The 15,457-nt window shown below is 53.3% G+C and overlaps 2 protein-coding genes across 5 annotated transcripts; one reads left to right on the top strand and one right to left on the bottom strand.

Annotated features, from left to right (window-relative positions):
* Window positions 1-336: 336 nt before the first annotated feature.
* CKS1B (CDC28 protein kinase regulatory subunit 1B) lies at window positions 337-4,406 on the bottom strand. The gene is made up of 3 exons (XM_079761010.1): window positions 4,278-4,406; window positions 1,894-2,021; window positions 337-842 (listed from the first exon to the last, which is right to left on the bottom strand). The coding sequence occupies exons 1-3, from the start codon at window positions 4,334-4,336 to the stop codon at window positions 793-795; spliced, it is 237 nt and encodes a 78-aa protein (XP_079617136.1). The 5' UTR covers window positions 4,337-4,406; the 3' UTR covers window positions 337-792.
* A 267-nt stretch (window positions 4,407-4,673) lies between these two features.
* On the top strand, window positions 4,674-15,309 carry SHC1 (SHC adaptor protein 1). Of its 4 annotated transcripts, none has more exons than XM_079760969.1 (13): window positions 4,674-4,832; window positions 8,484-8,651; window positions 9,201-9,271; window positions 9,800-9,863; window positions 10,023-10,142; window positions 10,415-10,468; window positions 10,658-10,709; window positions 10,864-10,990; window positions 11,954-12,152; window positions 12,240-12,309; window positions 12,381-12,515; window positions 12,661-12,899; window positions 13,691-15,309. In XM_079760969.1, exons 2-13 carry the CDS (start codon window positions 8,487-8,489, stop codon window positions 13,817-13,819), a joined length of 1,425 nt encoding a protein of 474 aa, XP_079617095.1. In that variant the 5' UTR covers window positions 4,674-4,832; window positions 8,484-8,486; the 3' UTR covers window positions 13,820-15,309. The 4 variants fall into 4 exon arrangements, with proteins under 4 accessions (XP_079617095.1, XP_079617094.1, XP_079617093.1 ...); XM_079760968.1 differs by lacking the exon at window positions 4,674-4,832 and adding an exon at window positions 4,847-5,387; XM_079760967.1 differs by lacking the exon at window positions 4,674-4,832 and having other exon boundaries at window positions 7,776-8,651.
* The last annotated feature ends 148 nt before the right edge of the window (window positions 15,310-15,457 follow it).

Below are 15,457 nucleotides of genomic sequence, written 5' to 3'. Positions count from 1 at the left end.
ACCCTTGTGTGCCCTTCAAATACTGGGACTATATTAAAGGCAGCATCCCTGACTGTGGGAAACCGTTCACTTGTTTTGATGAGATGATGTTATCCCTATACAACCTCTACCTTTGGCCAGTAGTTAGATCAAAATATATTTCAGTCCATGTCTGACAGCATGTCTGCTTTTAAGATTAGATTAAAAAAGTTACCTGACTGTTGAAATAAACCTCATTATCAGCAAAGCTGAGCTTCATTATCTAACTGAAGGGCGTATAATTAGAACCATATATTGAATGTGATGCTCACCCTGAGAGGGAGAAAAACCTTGACAAGCAGAGAATTAGATTATAAAAAAAATTCCTCTTTAATCAAGGCTTTTAACATGAAATAGAGTTCTTGAATAAAATGGAAAGTTTCCAATACATTGAAATATAAATCCCCATACATACACCTGGCAGGAAAACAAAACAAAACAGCAAATGTACACAATCCCTGTTACAGCCATGGTCTCATTCTGATGCTTCCTCCATCGGCCACGTGTGTTCTGCTGGGTACAGAACTCATCATGGTTTCAGGGGTCACACGCAGCTGGGGCTGCAGCCCTCAGAGACTCCTCTGGCTGGCCGTGCTGCTGCCGGCTCTGCTTAAGTACCAAAGCAGTCACCAGCACATTTCAAACAGTGTATTTTAAACATCCTTTAAATAGCAAAGTGAGAAACAAGAAGGCAACATAATGTTATCAGAAAGCTGTTAGCAAGTGAGGACAGCTGAGTAGAGCTAGAGGCTGAAAAGTGGCTCGCCAGCTTCATTACTTTGGCTTCTTGGGCAGCGGTCTCCGGAACAGCAAGATGTGAGGTTCTGGAAGAGTGAGTGAAATCTAAGAGACAAACTAACACCAGTCTATGCACCCTCTATAGGGTACCCCACTCCCACTTCCCAGCGATCACCCACTCGGACCCTGATAACTAAATTAAGATTTAAGCATATGGCTTTAGAAGCAGACCCATAAGCCTGGCCTGTCTGCCAAGTATACAATTGTCAATATCAGTTATTCTATGTTTGTGAAGCCCCAGGGTGTCCTTTATTAGTTTTGCTTGACAGCTTGGTGTCTGGTGTCTTATCAGGAAATATATTTTCCGTGGCTTATTTGGAACACATCCAAGAATTCTTTCTGATGGACAATGAAGTAGGGACCATAATCTCTCCCAGAGTATATGTGGCCTTAAAAAGAGAGTACCCGCCGAAACCGGTTTGGCTCAGTGGATAGAGTGTCGGCCTGCGGACTGAAAGGTCCCAGGTTCGATTCCGGTCAAGGGCATGTACCTTGGTTGCGGGCACATCCCCAGTAGGGGGTGTGCAGGAGGCAGCTGATCGATGTTTCTCTCTCATCGATGTTTCTAACTCTCTATCCCTCTCCCTTCCTCTCTGTAAAAAATCAATAAAATATATTAAAAAAAAAAAAAAAAGAGCCGAAACCGGTTTGGCTCAATGGATAGAGCGTCGGTCTGCGGACTGAAAGGTCCCAGGTTCGATTCCGGTCAAGGGCATGTACATTGGCTGCGGGCACATCCCTGGTAGGGGGTGTGCAGGAGGCAGCTCGTCGATGATTCTCTCTCATCGATGTTTCTAGCTCTCTATCCCTCTCCCTTCCTCTCTGTAAAAAATCAATAAAAAAAAAAAAGAGAGTACCCTCTGAGTGAATTAGATACTAAAGGTTTTTCAGGAACAGCTTGTCTCTGAACTTCCTATATATGTCACTCTATTTTTGGTCACTCCAATTTTTCTAGATGACGGGTGGGGTAAGAAACCGGTGAACCACCCCCACCTTCCCCTTATTTCTTTGGGTTATGTGACCTATCATTTCCTCAGTGGAACAGCCCTACATGGTTCTTTCAGCCATTGCACTGACCTGGTTCATGGATCATATAATGGACCCACCCCTGACTCTGCTGAACACCAAGATTCCTCCATTCAGATTCAGACATCAAATGGGTTTTAGGGACCAGCTTGGCTATGTCCTTGGGCAACATGACATGCCTGTAACAGAAACATGGGAAGGTAGGGAATTTGTCAGTACTGGGTACAGTCTGTTAGGCAAGTGCCTGCATACAAAGCCAAGAGACAAAAGAAAAGAGAAACCAGTTTCTGATGGCAGGGAGTTAATCTTATTGTGGGATACAGGCAGCTAGAAATAAAGGCCAACTTATGTAAATCCTCACGAAGGTATATTTAAAAGTACAAATTAATAACTCAAGTGAACAAGCACCTAAATTTCAGGCACTGTTGATACATTGCCTCTGCCTTCCTGGAGCTTAGTCTCCTAGTTGATGATCCTAAAACAATACACAGTACACATGGGATTAATAATAATTAAAAGTGGTTTTGAACAGGATTGGTATGGAAGAGAAGTGATTTTTGTGAAGAAGAAAGGCCTAGTATGTAGTGCTACGTGCAAGAGCCAGCACAAAGGATGAAATAATGTCAATGCCTTAGCCTTTAAAATCTATTCTTCATTTCATTTTCCTAACTCTGAAGGGATGTGCCATGAGACTTCTTTTGGGAAACTTCCTGCTTTCTTAACCAAGGATAAGTCTCTTCACGGCCAAGAAATTATTACTCTTACTCTAATTTGAATTGGGCTAACCCAGATAGACTTTATCATGATAAATGAAAATGTAGCCAAAATTGGTTTGGCTCAGTGGATAGAGTGTCAGCCTGCGGACTGAAAGGTCCCAGGTTCGATTCCGGTCAAGGGCATGTACCTTGGTTGCGGGCACATCCCCAGTAGGGGATGTGCAGGAGGCAGCTGATCGATGTTTCTCTCTCATCGATATTTCTAACTCTCTATCCCTCTCCCTTCCTCTCTGTAAAAAAATCAATAAAATATATTTTAAAAAAAGAAAAAGAAAATGTACTAGCAAGATTTTTTTTTCTAAAGAATCTGTTCTTGTCTAAATGTCTGAAAATAGCTAATAGTCTAACAAGCCCCTGGCACAAAGACTAGCTTCAATAACTAATTAGACAAAAAACAAAACCCCAAACCAAAACCCCCACCAAAACACAAAAGCTTTTCTTAAACCTAAATACCACTGCCAAGATTACATCTTCAAGGGTGAAACTAGTGCCTTCTCCTCCCTGGCCCTGCCAAATGCTACAAGCACATCGTTTTGGTTCGCTCAGTTCAGATGTGGAAGAAAACAGCTGAGGAAAAGGAAGTTAATTGGGTCCAAGCATGGCCTGGGGTCTTTTCCCACGGACCTGGCATAAAGACGATTAACAAATTTGTAAGTACAGGCGGAGCTCTCCAGCCAGAGGGTCCAGAGGCCTGTGCTAGACTGGAGAAGAAACACAAGCAAGTTTTCATGGTCTTCGATTGAGAAGACAAGCTACAAACCAGGAAGTTGTTTTAAGTATCACACTTAATACAGTTAGTGGAAGGCCGACATTTGTAGAAACCCCTTCCGATTTTTTACTCTAGCACTGTGAGTTTAGGATGTATCAAATGCAGACTCTGTAGAAATTCCTTTCTTCACCATCCTTGGCAAGTCGTATGTGCTCCCATTACAAACTGTTCGTATCTATATCATACCAATGATCACCTTCTTTCTGAAGTCTGTCAGTATCTCCACGGATTATTTTAGGTTTGTTGAAAGCCGACACCATGCTTACCCTTGTACTTCAGTAGAATCTATAAACACTCCATTATTGTTTCCTAAGCGAACCCCCTTCAAATATTTGAAGGGTAGCGACTGGGTCCATGTTAAGTCTTTTCTCAATGTTCCTGGCCAGTTTTATTCCATTCCAGTCCCTCGAAGCCCCCCTCCTAATACAAGCCGGACAACCACGCCCCTTTTTTAGGAATTAATGAGGGACACTCGCTGGGTATGGAAGACCCGAGGAAAATTCGAGCCCCGCCTTCACCACTTTTTCCCAGTAGGTTCCGGGTTTTACGGTGTTGCCGTGATACCAGCTGTCTTAAGAAGGCAAGTTCAACGTGCTCAATGAAGTTTAGAATGACCCGGGAACCCCAAGGGGTGAAGGTGGTCTGCGGGCTAACACTCTAACCACGCCCACCTGCACCTCCCCCAAGGGGGCTCACATTCCGTCCTGTTACTTTCACACGCGTCGCCTACCTTCGCGCATGCGCTTTACGCTCTCAACTACCCCCCCACCCCGTCCCGTTAATCTGCTGCGCACGCGCCCATTCTATCTTTTCAGTCCTAGTTACTAACTCCTCGTGCCCTCACTTATCAAAGCTCACCCCCTCGTTATGGCCCCCACGCCGGCACTAACCGGTACTCGAACTCCTCATCGTCGTATTTGTCCGAATAGTAAATTTGTTTGTGCGACATGATCGCTCTGCCTGAGATCGTCAGCCCCGCGCCGCCAACCTCCAAACAACTCCCAGCAGCACGCGCTCCCACCCACTTTGGCCTCACTTTCAAACACGCCGCCTGCACTTTCTATTGGTCCCTTCGATCTAAGGCGGGACAACTCCGTCTCCAAGCCTCCTATTGGCTTATATTTGCTTCTCGTCGAGCCCTTATTGGAGCGCACTTGTTACGTTTCTCAAGGACGAGCTTAAGTAAAAAATAGGCGTCTTATTGGCTAGAACTGCTTCTGTGCGCGTTCCCGCACTGCTATTGGCTGATTCAGGAAAGTGGGACGGGTGAAGGAGGGACGGTGGGGTAGAGGGTCAGGGGTTAGCGAGGCCGGAAGTGAGTGCAATAAAGTTTCTCCAGGGAGGCCTTCCCGGGGAGAAAGTTGGAGCAGCGACCTAAGGAGGCACTGGCGTGATCCAGAACCAAATCATCCCGCGGTGCGGTGCGGAGACTCCATGAGGCCCTGGTGAGTTGGGACTTTTTTTTTCTCCTTAGGTGACCCACTCGTCCACCCCGGAACCCCTCTCCCGGGACCCTACTTCCGGTCTTCATTCATAAGCCCCGCCCCCTAGGACCCCCTCCCCGGAAGTCCCACCTCCCAGCCTCGGGGGGCTTTGTATCCCTGAACCCTGTAACTTGTTTTCTACTTATTGTCCCTGACCCCACCCTGTCGCCCAGCTTCCCTGGAAGTCCCACCCCTAGACATGCTTTCAAGCCCTGCTACACGAAACGGCACGTTAGTGCTTCCAATTCCCCGAAACTCCGTCTCGGCGCGACGATTCTCGGCTAGCTGGCTGCTGCCTACCAAAAAGTCCTATCTCCCGAAAGGGCAGAACCCTGCCCCAAGAGCTACAGTGTTCGAAGTCGCGAAACCACGCCTTTCTAGAGGCTCGGCCCTTCTAGATGTCCCGCCCCTTCCTTAATCCACGTCGGATTGCCCAGAAGCCTGGCCTCCTAGAAGTCTCCAAAACACGGTCGTAGGACTGCCCTCCCTCGGGAGATTTATCCTTGTGGAACCCAGGTCTTCGCCTCAGAAGCTTTGTCTTCAACCCCAGAAACTCCCATCTGCTCATGTCTCCCTGTTCTTGTTCTCTTTGGGGCTTTGGGCTCAGTTTTCCTGCATGCTCCACCAGGTGGGAAGTCACAGTTTCCACCTCTGGGTCTGAGGAGTAAGATTAGAGACAGCCCTTTTCCTTTCCTTCACCCCCTTCCGAGGGTGGCTCCCCGAAGGGGGCTGGACTTGGGGTTTGGCACGAGGGTGGGAGAGAGACTGGCTCATAGATTTCTGGCCCCACTCCCTGAGTTTCCCTCCCCAGGACCCACCCATCCCAGAACCAGCGGTTACGTCTCATACCTGGACCAGGGGCGTTGGGTAGGGCATTTATTTGACTGTGGCAGGAGCGAAAGTTTCCTACCACCAGAAAACGGTGTCTTGGGTGGGGGTAGGGGGCAGTGACCTTTTTGCTGTTTGATTTTTTTTTTTAAGGGTTCTGCTCAGCCTCCACCACTTCTCTGGCTCTTACCCTCCCCCTAACCGGAGTTCTTGTCTGGGCATTCCTTCTGGTCCCGCTTGCTCAGCCTTCCTTTCTGGAAACATTCCTGAGGCTTTCCACATTTCCTGCTACTTCCCGCTCTTGCCTCCTCCTCCCTGCTGGTCTGAGAAGGCGCGTGCAGCTTCTCCCCGCACCCCATCACCAGTAGACAATCTCCTTTCTTTCTGTGCGGAACGAGCCCTACCTCCTTCCTCTCACTTTTTCCCCAAATGCTCACACCTGTCGGTCGTTCGCTGCCTATGGACGCTGCAGGCCCCTACCGAACGCCCATCTCTAGAGATGGAGACATCCTGGCGTGTGTTTGCCTGTGTGAGGTTATGGCAGAACCCTTTCCTCACGCTCTCTGTGCCTGAGCGCTGAGCCTCAGGGAGCAGACGGAGAGAATTCCTTCTCAGGAGTGGTGGATGACATGACAGCTCTCCTCTGCTGAGGACCGAGGGCGGTGAACGAGCTTAGCACCTCATGTGGTTATTTGCATATTTTTACCTTCTGAAGTAATTTAAGGATAGGTAATTCCGAGGTGAGCTTAGGGGGTATGTGTATTTTACTACTTCCTTTTTGGTCACTTTCCAACTTCCTCTATGGCCCCCTCAAGCAGAGCTGAGGCAGGAAGCTGTGGGTGGAGAGAGTGGGTTTGGGATCGTTTCCCTGTGTCCAGCCTCGTCTCTGGGCCCTCCTTTCTCCTGCACCTAGCACAGATTTCACGCTCCCACCTCCTCCAGCCAGACCTTGCCCTTGGACTGAGAGGAACTATGTCCCCTGGTGGACACACGGGCCCTTACCAGTCATCGCTGCAAAAGGCGGGGGAGCTGACCTTGGAGTCAGTGCCCTGCCCCCCCCTTCTACCCTTGACAGCTGGCTTTGCTAACTAGGCCTGTGGGAAAGGGGGCCGAACAGTGCTTGTCTGTGGGCTACTGTTCCTTGGCATAGTAGATGCCACCGGCCTGCCCTCGGCTCCAGCTCCTCTCCCCTTACCTCACCAGCTGTGCCCTTCCTCGTGGCCCTTCTCTTCATCCACTGGGACCACTTTCTAACGTTCCCCATTTCTTTTTTCCTTTTTTGAAGATTTATTGATTTAGAGAGAGAAAGGGAGGGAAGGAGGGGGGAGGAAAGAGAGAGAGAAAAACATCGTGTGTTGTTGTTTTTTTGTCCACTCTTTATGCATTCATTGGTTGCTTCTCGTATGTGCCCTGACCAAAACCTTGGTGTATTGGGACGATGCTCTAACCAACTGAGCTACCCAGCCGGGCTCCTTTCCCCATTTCATCACATTTTTATTGATTTTAGAGAAGAAGGGAGGGAGGGAGAGAAACAGTGATCGGTTGTCTCCTGTATGTGCCTGGCCTGGGTATGCGCCCTGACTGGAAATCAAACCTGCAACCCTTTGGTGTCCTGGACGATGCTCCAACCAGCATAGCTGGGGCTCCTTTCCCCATTTCTTCAGCTCCTGTTCACAGCTGTCTTAGCAGAGGGCGCTCATGGCCCAGGCTCCCTGGGGCTACCACCCCGCTGTGTGATGGGGGTGGGGGTGGGGGTGGGGGTTTGTGTTCAATCTAACAGGAAGGGAAATGCTGAGCTCTGGGATCTCCTCCCTTTTCCACCCCAGCTGCCTCTGTTTCCTCCCTCATTCCCCCCCTACCCTCCCTCAGCTTCCTGCTCCCTCTGGCCTGCCCTTGTCCGGTTTGGATTGAGCCACACCTCCTCTTCTTCCCCTCCTTTCCTGCTCACCCTTCCCTCCCACCCCCACTTTAACTCTTCCCTCCCACCCCCACTTTACTCTTCCCTCCCACCCCCACTTTACGTTCCCCAGATACTAGTTGTTTGTATGGGGGTGGGGTGGGCTGGGGTAGCCTGCCTCTGCACTGTTCTGGATTGGGGCAGTGGTGGGGGCTCAGCCCCTCGGAGCCTGTGAGTCAGCACTGTCTTCGGGATTGGTCTCTCCCCTCCGCTCCCCGCCCTTGGGGAGGAGCCAGGCAGCTCTAGGTCCAGCCTGCTCTGCTCTCAGCCAGAGAAGAGGCTCCACGCTGGGCGGGGATGGGGCTGGAAACTGTTTGTGTCTGACCTGGGGGAGCCAGAGGAATTGGAGCCACTGTCCCGCTTCCTTCCCAGGACCCTTGAGATCCCTGGGCCATAAAGGGCCAATCAGGCTAAGGGCCTGGGGATGCCCCCTGCCTGGCCCCCTTGCCCTGACTGGCAGGGGGGCCAGGCTGGGCTGCAGCCTCCTTCTCACTCCAGCCATGGATCTCCTGCCCCCCAAGCCCAAGTACAACCCACTACGGAATGAGTCTCTGTCATCGCTGGAGGAGGGGGCCTCAGGGTCCAGCCCACCGGAGGAGCTGCCTTCCCCATCAGCCTCTTCCCTGGGGCCCATCCTGCCACCTCTGTCCGGGGAGGATAGTCCCACTACCCTGTGCTCCTTCTTCCCCCGGATGAGCAACCTGAAGCTGGCCAACCCGGCCGGGGGACGCCCGGGGCCAAAGGGGGAGCCAGGCAGGGTGGCTGAGGATGGGGAGGGGGTCGTGGGGGCAGCCGTGCCAGACTCAGGCCCCCTGCCCCTCCTCCAGGACATGAACAAGCTGAGTGGAGGCGGCGGGCGCAGGACTCGGGTGGAAGGGGGCCAGCTGGGGGGCGAGGAGTGGACCCGCCACGGGAGCTTTGTCAATAAGCCCACGCGGGGCTGGCTGCATCCTAACGACAAAGTCATGGGACCCGGGGTTTCCTACTTGGTTCGGGTGAGTGAACGTCCTCCCTCCCCGGCCTCTCCGGTCCTCTGCCCACTCGAGCTTTGCTGGAATCTCTTTTCCTGCTCTTCCCCAGCAACTCCCTTGGTCTCAGTGTCCTTTTTCCTAAACCTGTCTTGCTCCTTCTCTGATTCTGCAGCCCCTTCCAGCTCGGCCTGGGTCCCCCTTCCTTCTTGTGACTCCCCCACCCCACCCCCACCCTGCCATGCCTAGCACAATGCCCAGCCCATGGGAGGCCCGGAGTAAGTGTTGGGATGAGTGACTCTTGATTGTTCCCTCCAGTCTCCTCCCCCTTTCTAGAGATGTCACTTCATCCCACCCAGTGCCTGTCACTCCCAGTTCTCTTCCCAGCTGTACGAGGTCCTCCCAGCTTGCCCTTTCCTTCTCTGCTCGCTCCCTGTTGTCTTGCATGGTGTGGGCTGTGGCAGAACTTGTTCATCTTTACTTCCCTTAGGGACCATGTAGAGAAAAATCCTAGAACCCTCTGGGAAGGGGATGGGGGCGGGGGCTGACGGCTAATCCTCCCGTTCCTCTCCCCAGTACATGGGCTGTGTGGAGGTCCTGCAGTCCATGCGTGCCCTGGACTTCAACACCCGGACTCAGGTCACCAGGTTAGTGGGGAGGGGGGCAGAATGTGGGACTCCTGGGGCTAGTGAGGGGAGGTGGGGAGCGGGTCCCTTGCTGATGGGGTTGGTGATGGTTTATCTTTGGGTGGTAAAGGGGATGGAGAGGAAGTTAGGGGAATGAGTCTTAAGTCTGAATGAAAAGAGGCAACGCTGGCCTGGATCCTTCTTACTCATCCAGCCTTGGGAGCTGTGGGAGGAGGTGGCAGAGGCAGCTGGCAGCTGGGGCTGGAGTAGGAAATGGGGGTAGATGAAAGGTTGCTGCTGCCTTTGGGGAGGGAATGGGACATTTGGTAGCTGGAAGGGGGTGGGGCCCGTCTGTGGAGGCCCTAACCCAATCAGCCAGGAAGCGGCCTCTCAGTGTCATCAAATATTAAAGGCCCTTAATTCAATCCACCACGACAAAGAGCCTGGAGTGCCCCTGGAGCCTGGCCTGGCCTTCCCCTCCCCCCTCCCCAGCCCCATGGCAGCCCCAGCCGAGGGAGAGGCTGGCTCTGAGTACCCCTCTTTCCCCAGGGAGGCCATCAGTCTGGTGTGTGAGGCTGTGCCAGGTGCGAAGGGGGCTTCAAGAAGGAGAAAGGTACCTGGGGTCGATGGGGTTAGGGATGCCTCTGGGAGTTGTGGAGGGCAGGGCAAAGGCAAGTATGGGACCTGTGGGGAGAAAGCCGAAAGGCAGGAGTGTGGGGGTTTCTGGGGATTGGGAACCCCTATCTTCTGAGACCCTTGGGTACTTCCTTAGCCCTGTAGCCGCCCACTCAGTTCCATTCTGGGGAGGAGTAACCTGAAATTTGCTGGAATGCCAATCACTCTCACCGTCTCCACCAGCAGCCTCAACCTCATGGCGGCAGACTGCAAAGAGGTTGGTGGGGCTGGGCAGAGGGACCAGAAACACTGATGGGAGGGCTGAGTGGGGACCTGGCTGTGAGGGTGAGAAAAGTGGAGAGAAGGCTTGGGAGCAGCAGGACAGTAGGGAAGGAGGTGATGAGGAGGACACAGGGTAAGAAGGTAAAAGGATGAGAATGAGTCTCCGAGGTTCTGGGCCAGGGGTGGGGGTGGGGGGCGCTCAGGTGAGCCCCGAGGCTGCCTGACACCTCATTCCCTTCCTTCTCCATCCCCTGCCCTAACCCTCAGATCATCGCCAACCATCACATGCAATCTATCTCATTTGCGTCCGGCGGGGACCCGGTGAGTTGGGGAGCAGAGCAAAAGTGGTGGGAGAAGAGGAAGGGACAGGGATTGGGAAGATACTGGCCAGAGAAATGGGCATGCTAGATGGAGGCGATACCTGAAAAGGACGGGTATTTAGGGGTCAGGAGTGAGGTGGGGCTATCAGATTTGGCTAACTGGCCTCTCCTGACACTCTGTCCACTCCAGGACACAGCTGAGTATGTCGCCTATGTTGCCAAAGACCCGGTGAATCAGAGAGGTGAGGCGTGGTGGGGAGCGCTGGGTGGGGCCGGCTCTCCTGAGGCAGGTGAGCAGGACCAGGGGCTCTTGCTGAGGAGGAGAGGGGCTCTTGTCTGCACCTCCTCCCAGCCACCCCGCCTCAGCGCTCACTGACAGTCTCTGCTGTGCCCCAGCCTGCCACATCCTGGAGTGTCCCGAAGGGCTTGCTCAGGACGTCATCAGCACCATTGGCCAGGCCTTCGAGTTACGATTCAAACAATACCTCAGGAACCCGCCTAAGCTGGTCACCCCCCATGACAGGTGAGCGGGTGAGGAGGGTGTGGGGCGGGCAGCTTTTGGGCCTCAGACCAGAATTGGGAAAGTAGGTCTGCTATTCCCACACTTGAGCTCAGAATGGTTCAGGGAAGGAAGTAACCTGTGTGCCCCCGCTCCCCCTTCCTGCTATTCTTCAGCTTCCTGTGCCTATCAGCAGTCTATCAGCTCTTCCCTCGTTTCCCCGTGTGCAGCTGTGGCCCAGGCCCTCGTGTTGTAGCCCGTCCTGGCTGGAGGGGCTTTTCATCGCCAGCGGCCTCGTGTCTGGCCTGTCCCTCTTTCTTTCCCCATCCTTACTTCTTTGTTTTCCTTCCTCTCGAAGCCTCTGAAAGTTGGAGGGAGGGAGGATGGCTCTTTCCTGAGTTCCTCGCCTTTCCTCCTGCCAGTAGGTATTGGGCAGAGGAGATTAAAATACTCTGGAGCGCCTCCCTGCCTTGCTGCTCAGTGTTTCTCCTCCCTCTTAGGAGACAGTGTAATGACCAAGGGCATGAACTTGAAAGTCAAATCTGAATTTACGTCTCAGGTGAACCACCTTTCATTGGGAGACCTTGAGCAAATCTTTTCACCTCTGACCCTCATTTTCCTCATCTATAAATGAGGCGTGGCTCAGTGGTTGAGCGTCAAACCTATGAACCAAGAGATCACATGCTAGGTTGTGGGCTCTATCCCTGGTGTGGGGCGTGCAGGAGGCAGCCAGTCAATGATTCTCTCTCATCATTGATGTTTCTCTCTCTCTCTCCCTCTCTGAAGTCAATAAAAGAATATGTTTTTTTTAAAAAAACTGGGCAAGGAAATTCTACCTTATAGAGGTACGGTGAGGATGAAATGATCAGGTAAAACTCTCAGCCTAGGGCTAACCCCAAAGGAAGTCCTAACACATGGCCATTGTTTCTTTCCCCTCCTTGCACCCTCCCACCCACATTCCTCCCTCCCTCCTGTTCTTCCTCTCAGGATGGCTGGCTTTGATGGCTCAGCTTGGGATGAGGAGGAGGAAGAGCCACCTGATCATCAATACTATAATGACTTCCCGGGGAAGGAACCCCCTCTTGGGGGGGTGGTGGACATGAGGCTTCGGGAAGGAGCCCCCCAGGGGCCTGCTAGACCCACTCTGCCCAGTGCCCAGAACCCCAGCCACCTGGGAGCTACGCTGGTAAGTTGCTTTGATAGAGGTGGACTGGGCCTGGGATAGGAGTGGCTGCTTAGGGCCTCTGGTTTCACCTTATGTTTGTTCCTTCAGCCTGTGGGGCAACCTGCCGGGGGAGACCCAGAAGTCCACAAGCAGATGCCACCGCTGCCACCCTGCCCAGGTATGGAAGGGGCTGAGAGCCAGGGGTGCAGGAGGCAGGGCTGAGGTCACTGAAAACCTCCCTTTCCTCAGCAGGCAGAGAGCTCTTTGATGACCCCTCCTATGTCAACATCCAGAACCTGGACAAGGCCCGGCACGCAGGGGGCGGGGCTGGGCCCCCCAATCTTGCTGTCAATGGCAGCGCGCCCCGAGACCTCTTTGACATGAGTGAGTGCTTCTCCATTCCGTATCCCCGTCTTTCTACTTGGTTCCTCTTCTGCTCTTTCCTTCCTGGCCTCCCCTCCCCGAAGGTTCTGGTCCTGGACATGTGTTGTGCCAGCTGCCTCTCCTAGTCCTCTCTCTGCACCCCCAGAGCCTTTTGAAGATGCCCTTCGGGTGCCTCCACCTCCCCAGTCAGTGGCCATGGCTGAGCAGCTCCGAGGGGAGCCCTGGTTCCATGGAAAGCTGAACCGCCGGGAGGCTGAGGCCCTGCTGCAGCTCAACGGGGACTTCCTGGTGCGGGAGAGCACGACCACACCTGGCCAGTACGTGCTCACTGGCCTGCAGAGTGGGCAGCCCAAGCACCTGCTGCTGGTGGACCCTGAGGGTGTGGTGAGTGTGGCAGGGGGTGGGTGGTGGTGCCCTCCTGTGCAGCCCTATTCCTTCGCTTATTATTTCTTAGATTTTCCCAGCTGGGCACCTCTCCCTGGTCCTCCCCCGCTCTCACAATGCCTGGCATCCCCCATCCAGTGGCTTAGGGTTCTTTCCCTTCTCACATTCCTGAGCATGAGCTGTGTTCCCTTCAGTCGTGGCCAGTCCTCAGATCTACAAACTATGCCCAGGAGAGTTACAAGGTGCTTATCTCACTTGAGCCCCCCTTTTTTGACAAATGAGGTGACCATCCTGGAGAGGTGGTGCTCAGTGTCAGATGGTTACAGGCTAGACACTCCAAGTCTCTTCTTACCAGTGGAGCCAGGGGTTCCTTCCCTCCTCGACTTGGGGCTCAGACCAGTGTCCTGTCTGTTTTCTGTGCTTCCCCTGTCCCTCATAACGTTGGTCTCTCTTCTGCAGCATTCTCGGCTTCCTTTCCACATCCTTCTTGTCCTGTGTATTCTCCCCCGAGACTTGCTGCCTTCTTCCAGGTCAAGGGAGCAGTAGATATCCCTCCCAATTTCTGATGTCCTCTCGGCTTTTCCCCGTTCACGACCTTCCCATTCATGACCGTCTCTAGCTCTTTTTCTAGAAAAGCCTCAACGATCAGGAGGGACAGCGCTTCTGGAGGGACACCCCTGCCATCTTTTTCTCCTCAACCTTCTTGAATATGGCAGCTTCCTCAGGCTTGGGCGCTGAGGTCTTCATTTGACTTTTCACCTGAACGGACTCTCTTCCTTCCCACTTCCCAGGTCCGGACAAAGGATCACCGCTTTGAGAGTGTCAGTCACCTCATCAGCTACCACATGGACAATCACTTGCCCATCATCTCTGCGGGCAGCGAACTGTGTCTACAGCAACCGGTGGAACGGAAATTGTGATCCGTCCCAGGTGCTTTCCAGAAAACTCCCTTCAACCGGTCCGCTATTCCCTGACTTCGGGACCTCACTTTGGAGTGTTCTGGGAGCTTGGCCTTGTGTAGGAGCTGGGGGCAGCGTGGACACTGGGTTTAGCAGCCAGCTCAGGGAGAGGGTTTGAGTCAGGAGCCTGGGGTAGAATCCTGCTTCTCCCCAAACCTCACCAAAGTATGAACCTAGAGCGGCCCTTCCCAGGCCTTTCCTGTGCCAACCTGATGCCCCCTTCCTCCGGAGGCGGGTGCTCCAGGCCCGGGCAGTGTGCCTCGTAATGGGAAACGTCCTGTGACGACAGGCAGTCACCCTTCCAGGAAACGAGGAACAAATCCCATCTACGGTCTACCCCTGGGCTCAGGGTACTCCAGCCCCTCTCAGCAGCGCTCCCTTCCCAGTGTTTCAACTTTGTGCCTTTGACTATCTCCTAGTTCTGAAGATGCTTTATGCAAAGAGTTCTTGGGCCCCTGAGGCCAAGGAGCGGGGTGCTGATACCCTGGCTTCTGGGACCCTGTCCTCTCCTTGCTCAGCATCCCCCCAGTTTAGGTTGGGGGAACAGAAGCAGGAGCGGCAGCTGTTTCCTCTCCCTGGGCATTTGCCACCTTTACAGATTGCCTCAGAGCTCCCCTCCCGGCCAGCGGGGAGATGGACCCCTTCTTTGCTCAGTGCCTCCTGGCCGGGGCCTTTGTCCCCAGGGGTTTGTATATACATATTGTTCACCCCACCCCTTCCATGTTGCATGCATGTTATATTCTACAGCCAAAGTGTCACCCTTCCGTCCCTCCACGCTGCCTCCCTGTGCTAGGGTGGTGGGGTGATGACTGAATTTGGGCTCCCGAACTGTTAGCTCTCCGAGGTAGATCTTGTGGAGGCAGGAACGGGCATGGAGACTCAAAAGCAGTAGACAATCCCCAAATACCATCTGTAGATTTGGATCTGCATTTATTTTTTATGCACATATTTTAGGCTGTAGATTTACTTTCCTACTTTGTTTTCTATGGCTTATTCTTGAGCACAAAAGGATGGTAATCGATTACATTTATACATCACCTCTTGGACTTCTCAAAGCCCTTTTCCAGCTGTTGGCATTTTCCTCACCCCAGCCTGTGAGGCATTTGGGGTCGGCAGCATTGTCTTTTCTAGGAGACCCAAGTCGGAAGTCAGTTGTGATCTAGGATGAGAAACACTTGGGCCTCTTACCGTGCGGCTGCCGGGGAAGTGTGGCGGAATGAGCCTGTTTCTCGGGGTCGCTGGGGTGGGGGGGCTTAAAACCTGCCGTTATTGAAGACCTTCTTGGGCGACTCTCAGTGAGTCTGGGGAGGCCACGACGCCTCAGAAGCCTCCCAGCCCCGTCCCTAAGGGAGTTGACTGAACCCTCGCCTCCTTTTTGTTGTTTAGATGTTTTCACCGGTCTCACTTATACCAAAGGGAAAGAATCTTCATTAAAGTCCATATTTCTTCTACCTTGGTCTCAGTCACTGTCGCTACCTGTAGTTCGCCGTGGGCTCTCCGTGGCGGAGAGTTGGGGCGGCGAGACCCGCCTGGCCTCGCTCGGCCTGGCGATCGCCCGCGAGCACTGGGGTGCGCCGGGAGGGTGCGCCGGGCGGCACC

This window comes from Cnephaeus nilssonii (genome assembly GCF_951640355.1).
Source record: "Cnephaeus nilssonii genome assembly, chromosome: 21".
Classification (NCBI taxonomy): Eukaryota; Metazoa; Chordata; class Mammalia; order Chiroptera; family Vespertilionidae; genus Cnephaeus; species Cnephaeus nilssonii.
This window is presented reverse-complemented; position numbering and strand designations above follow the sequence as displayed.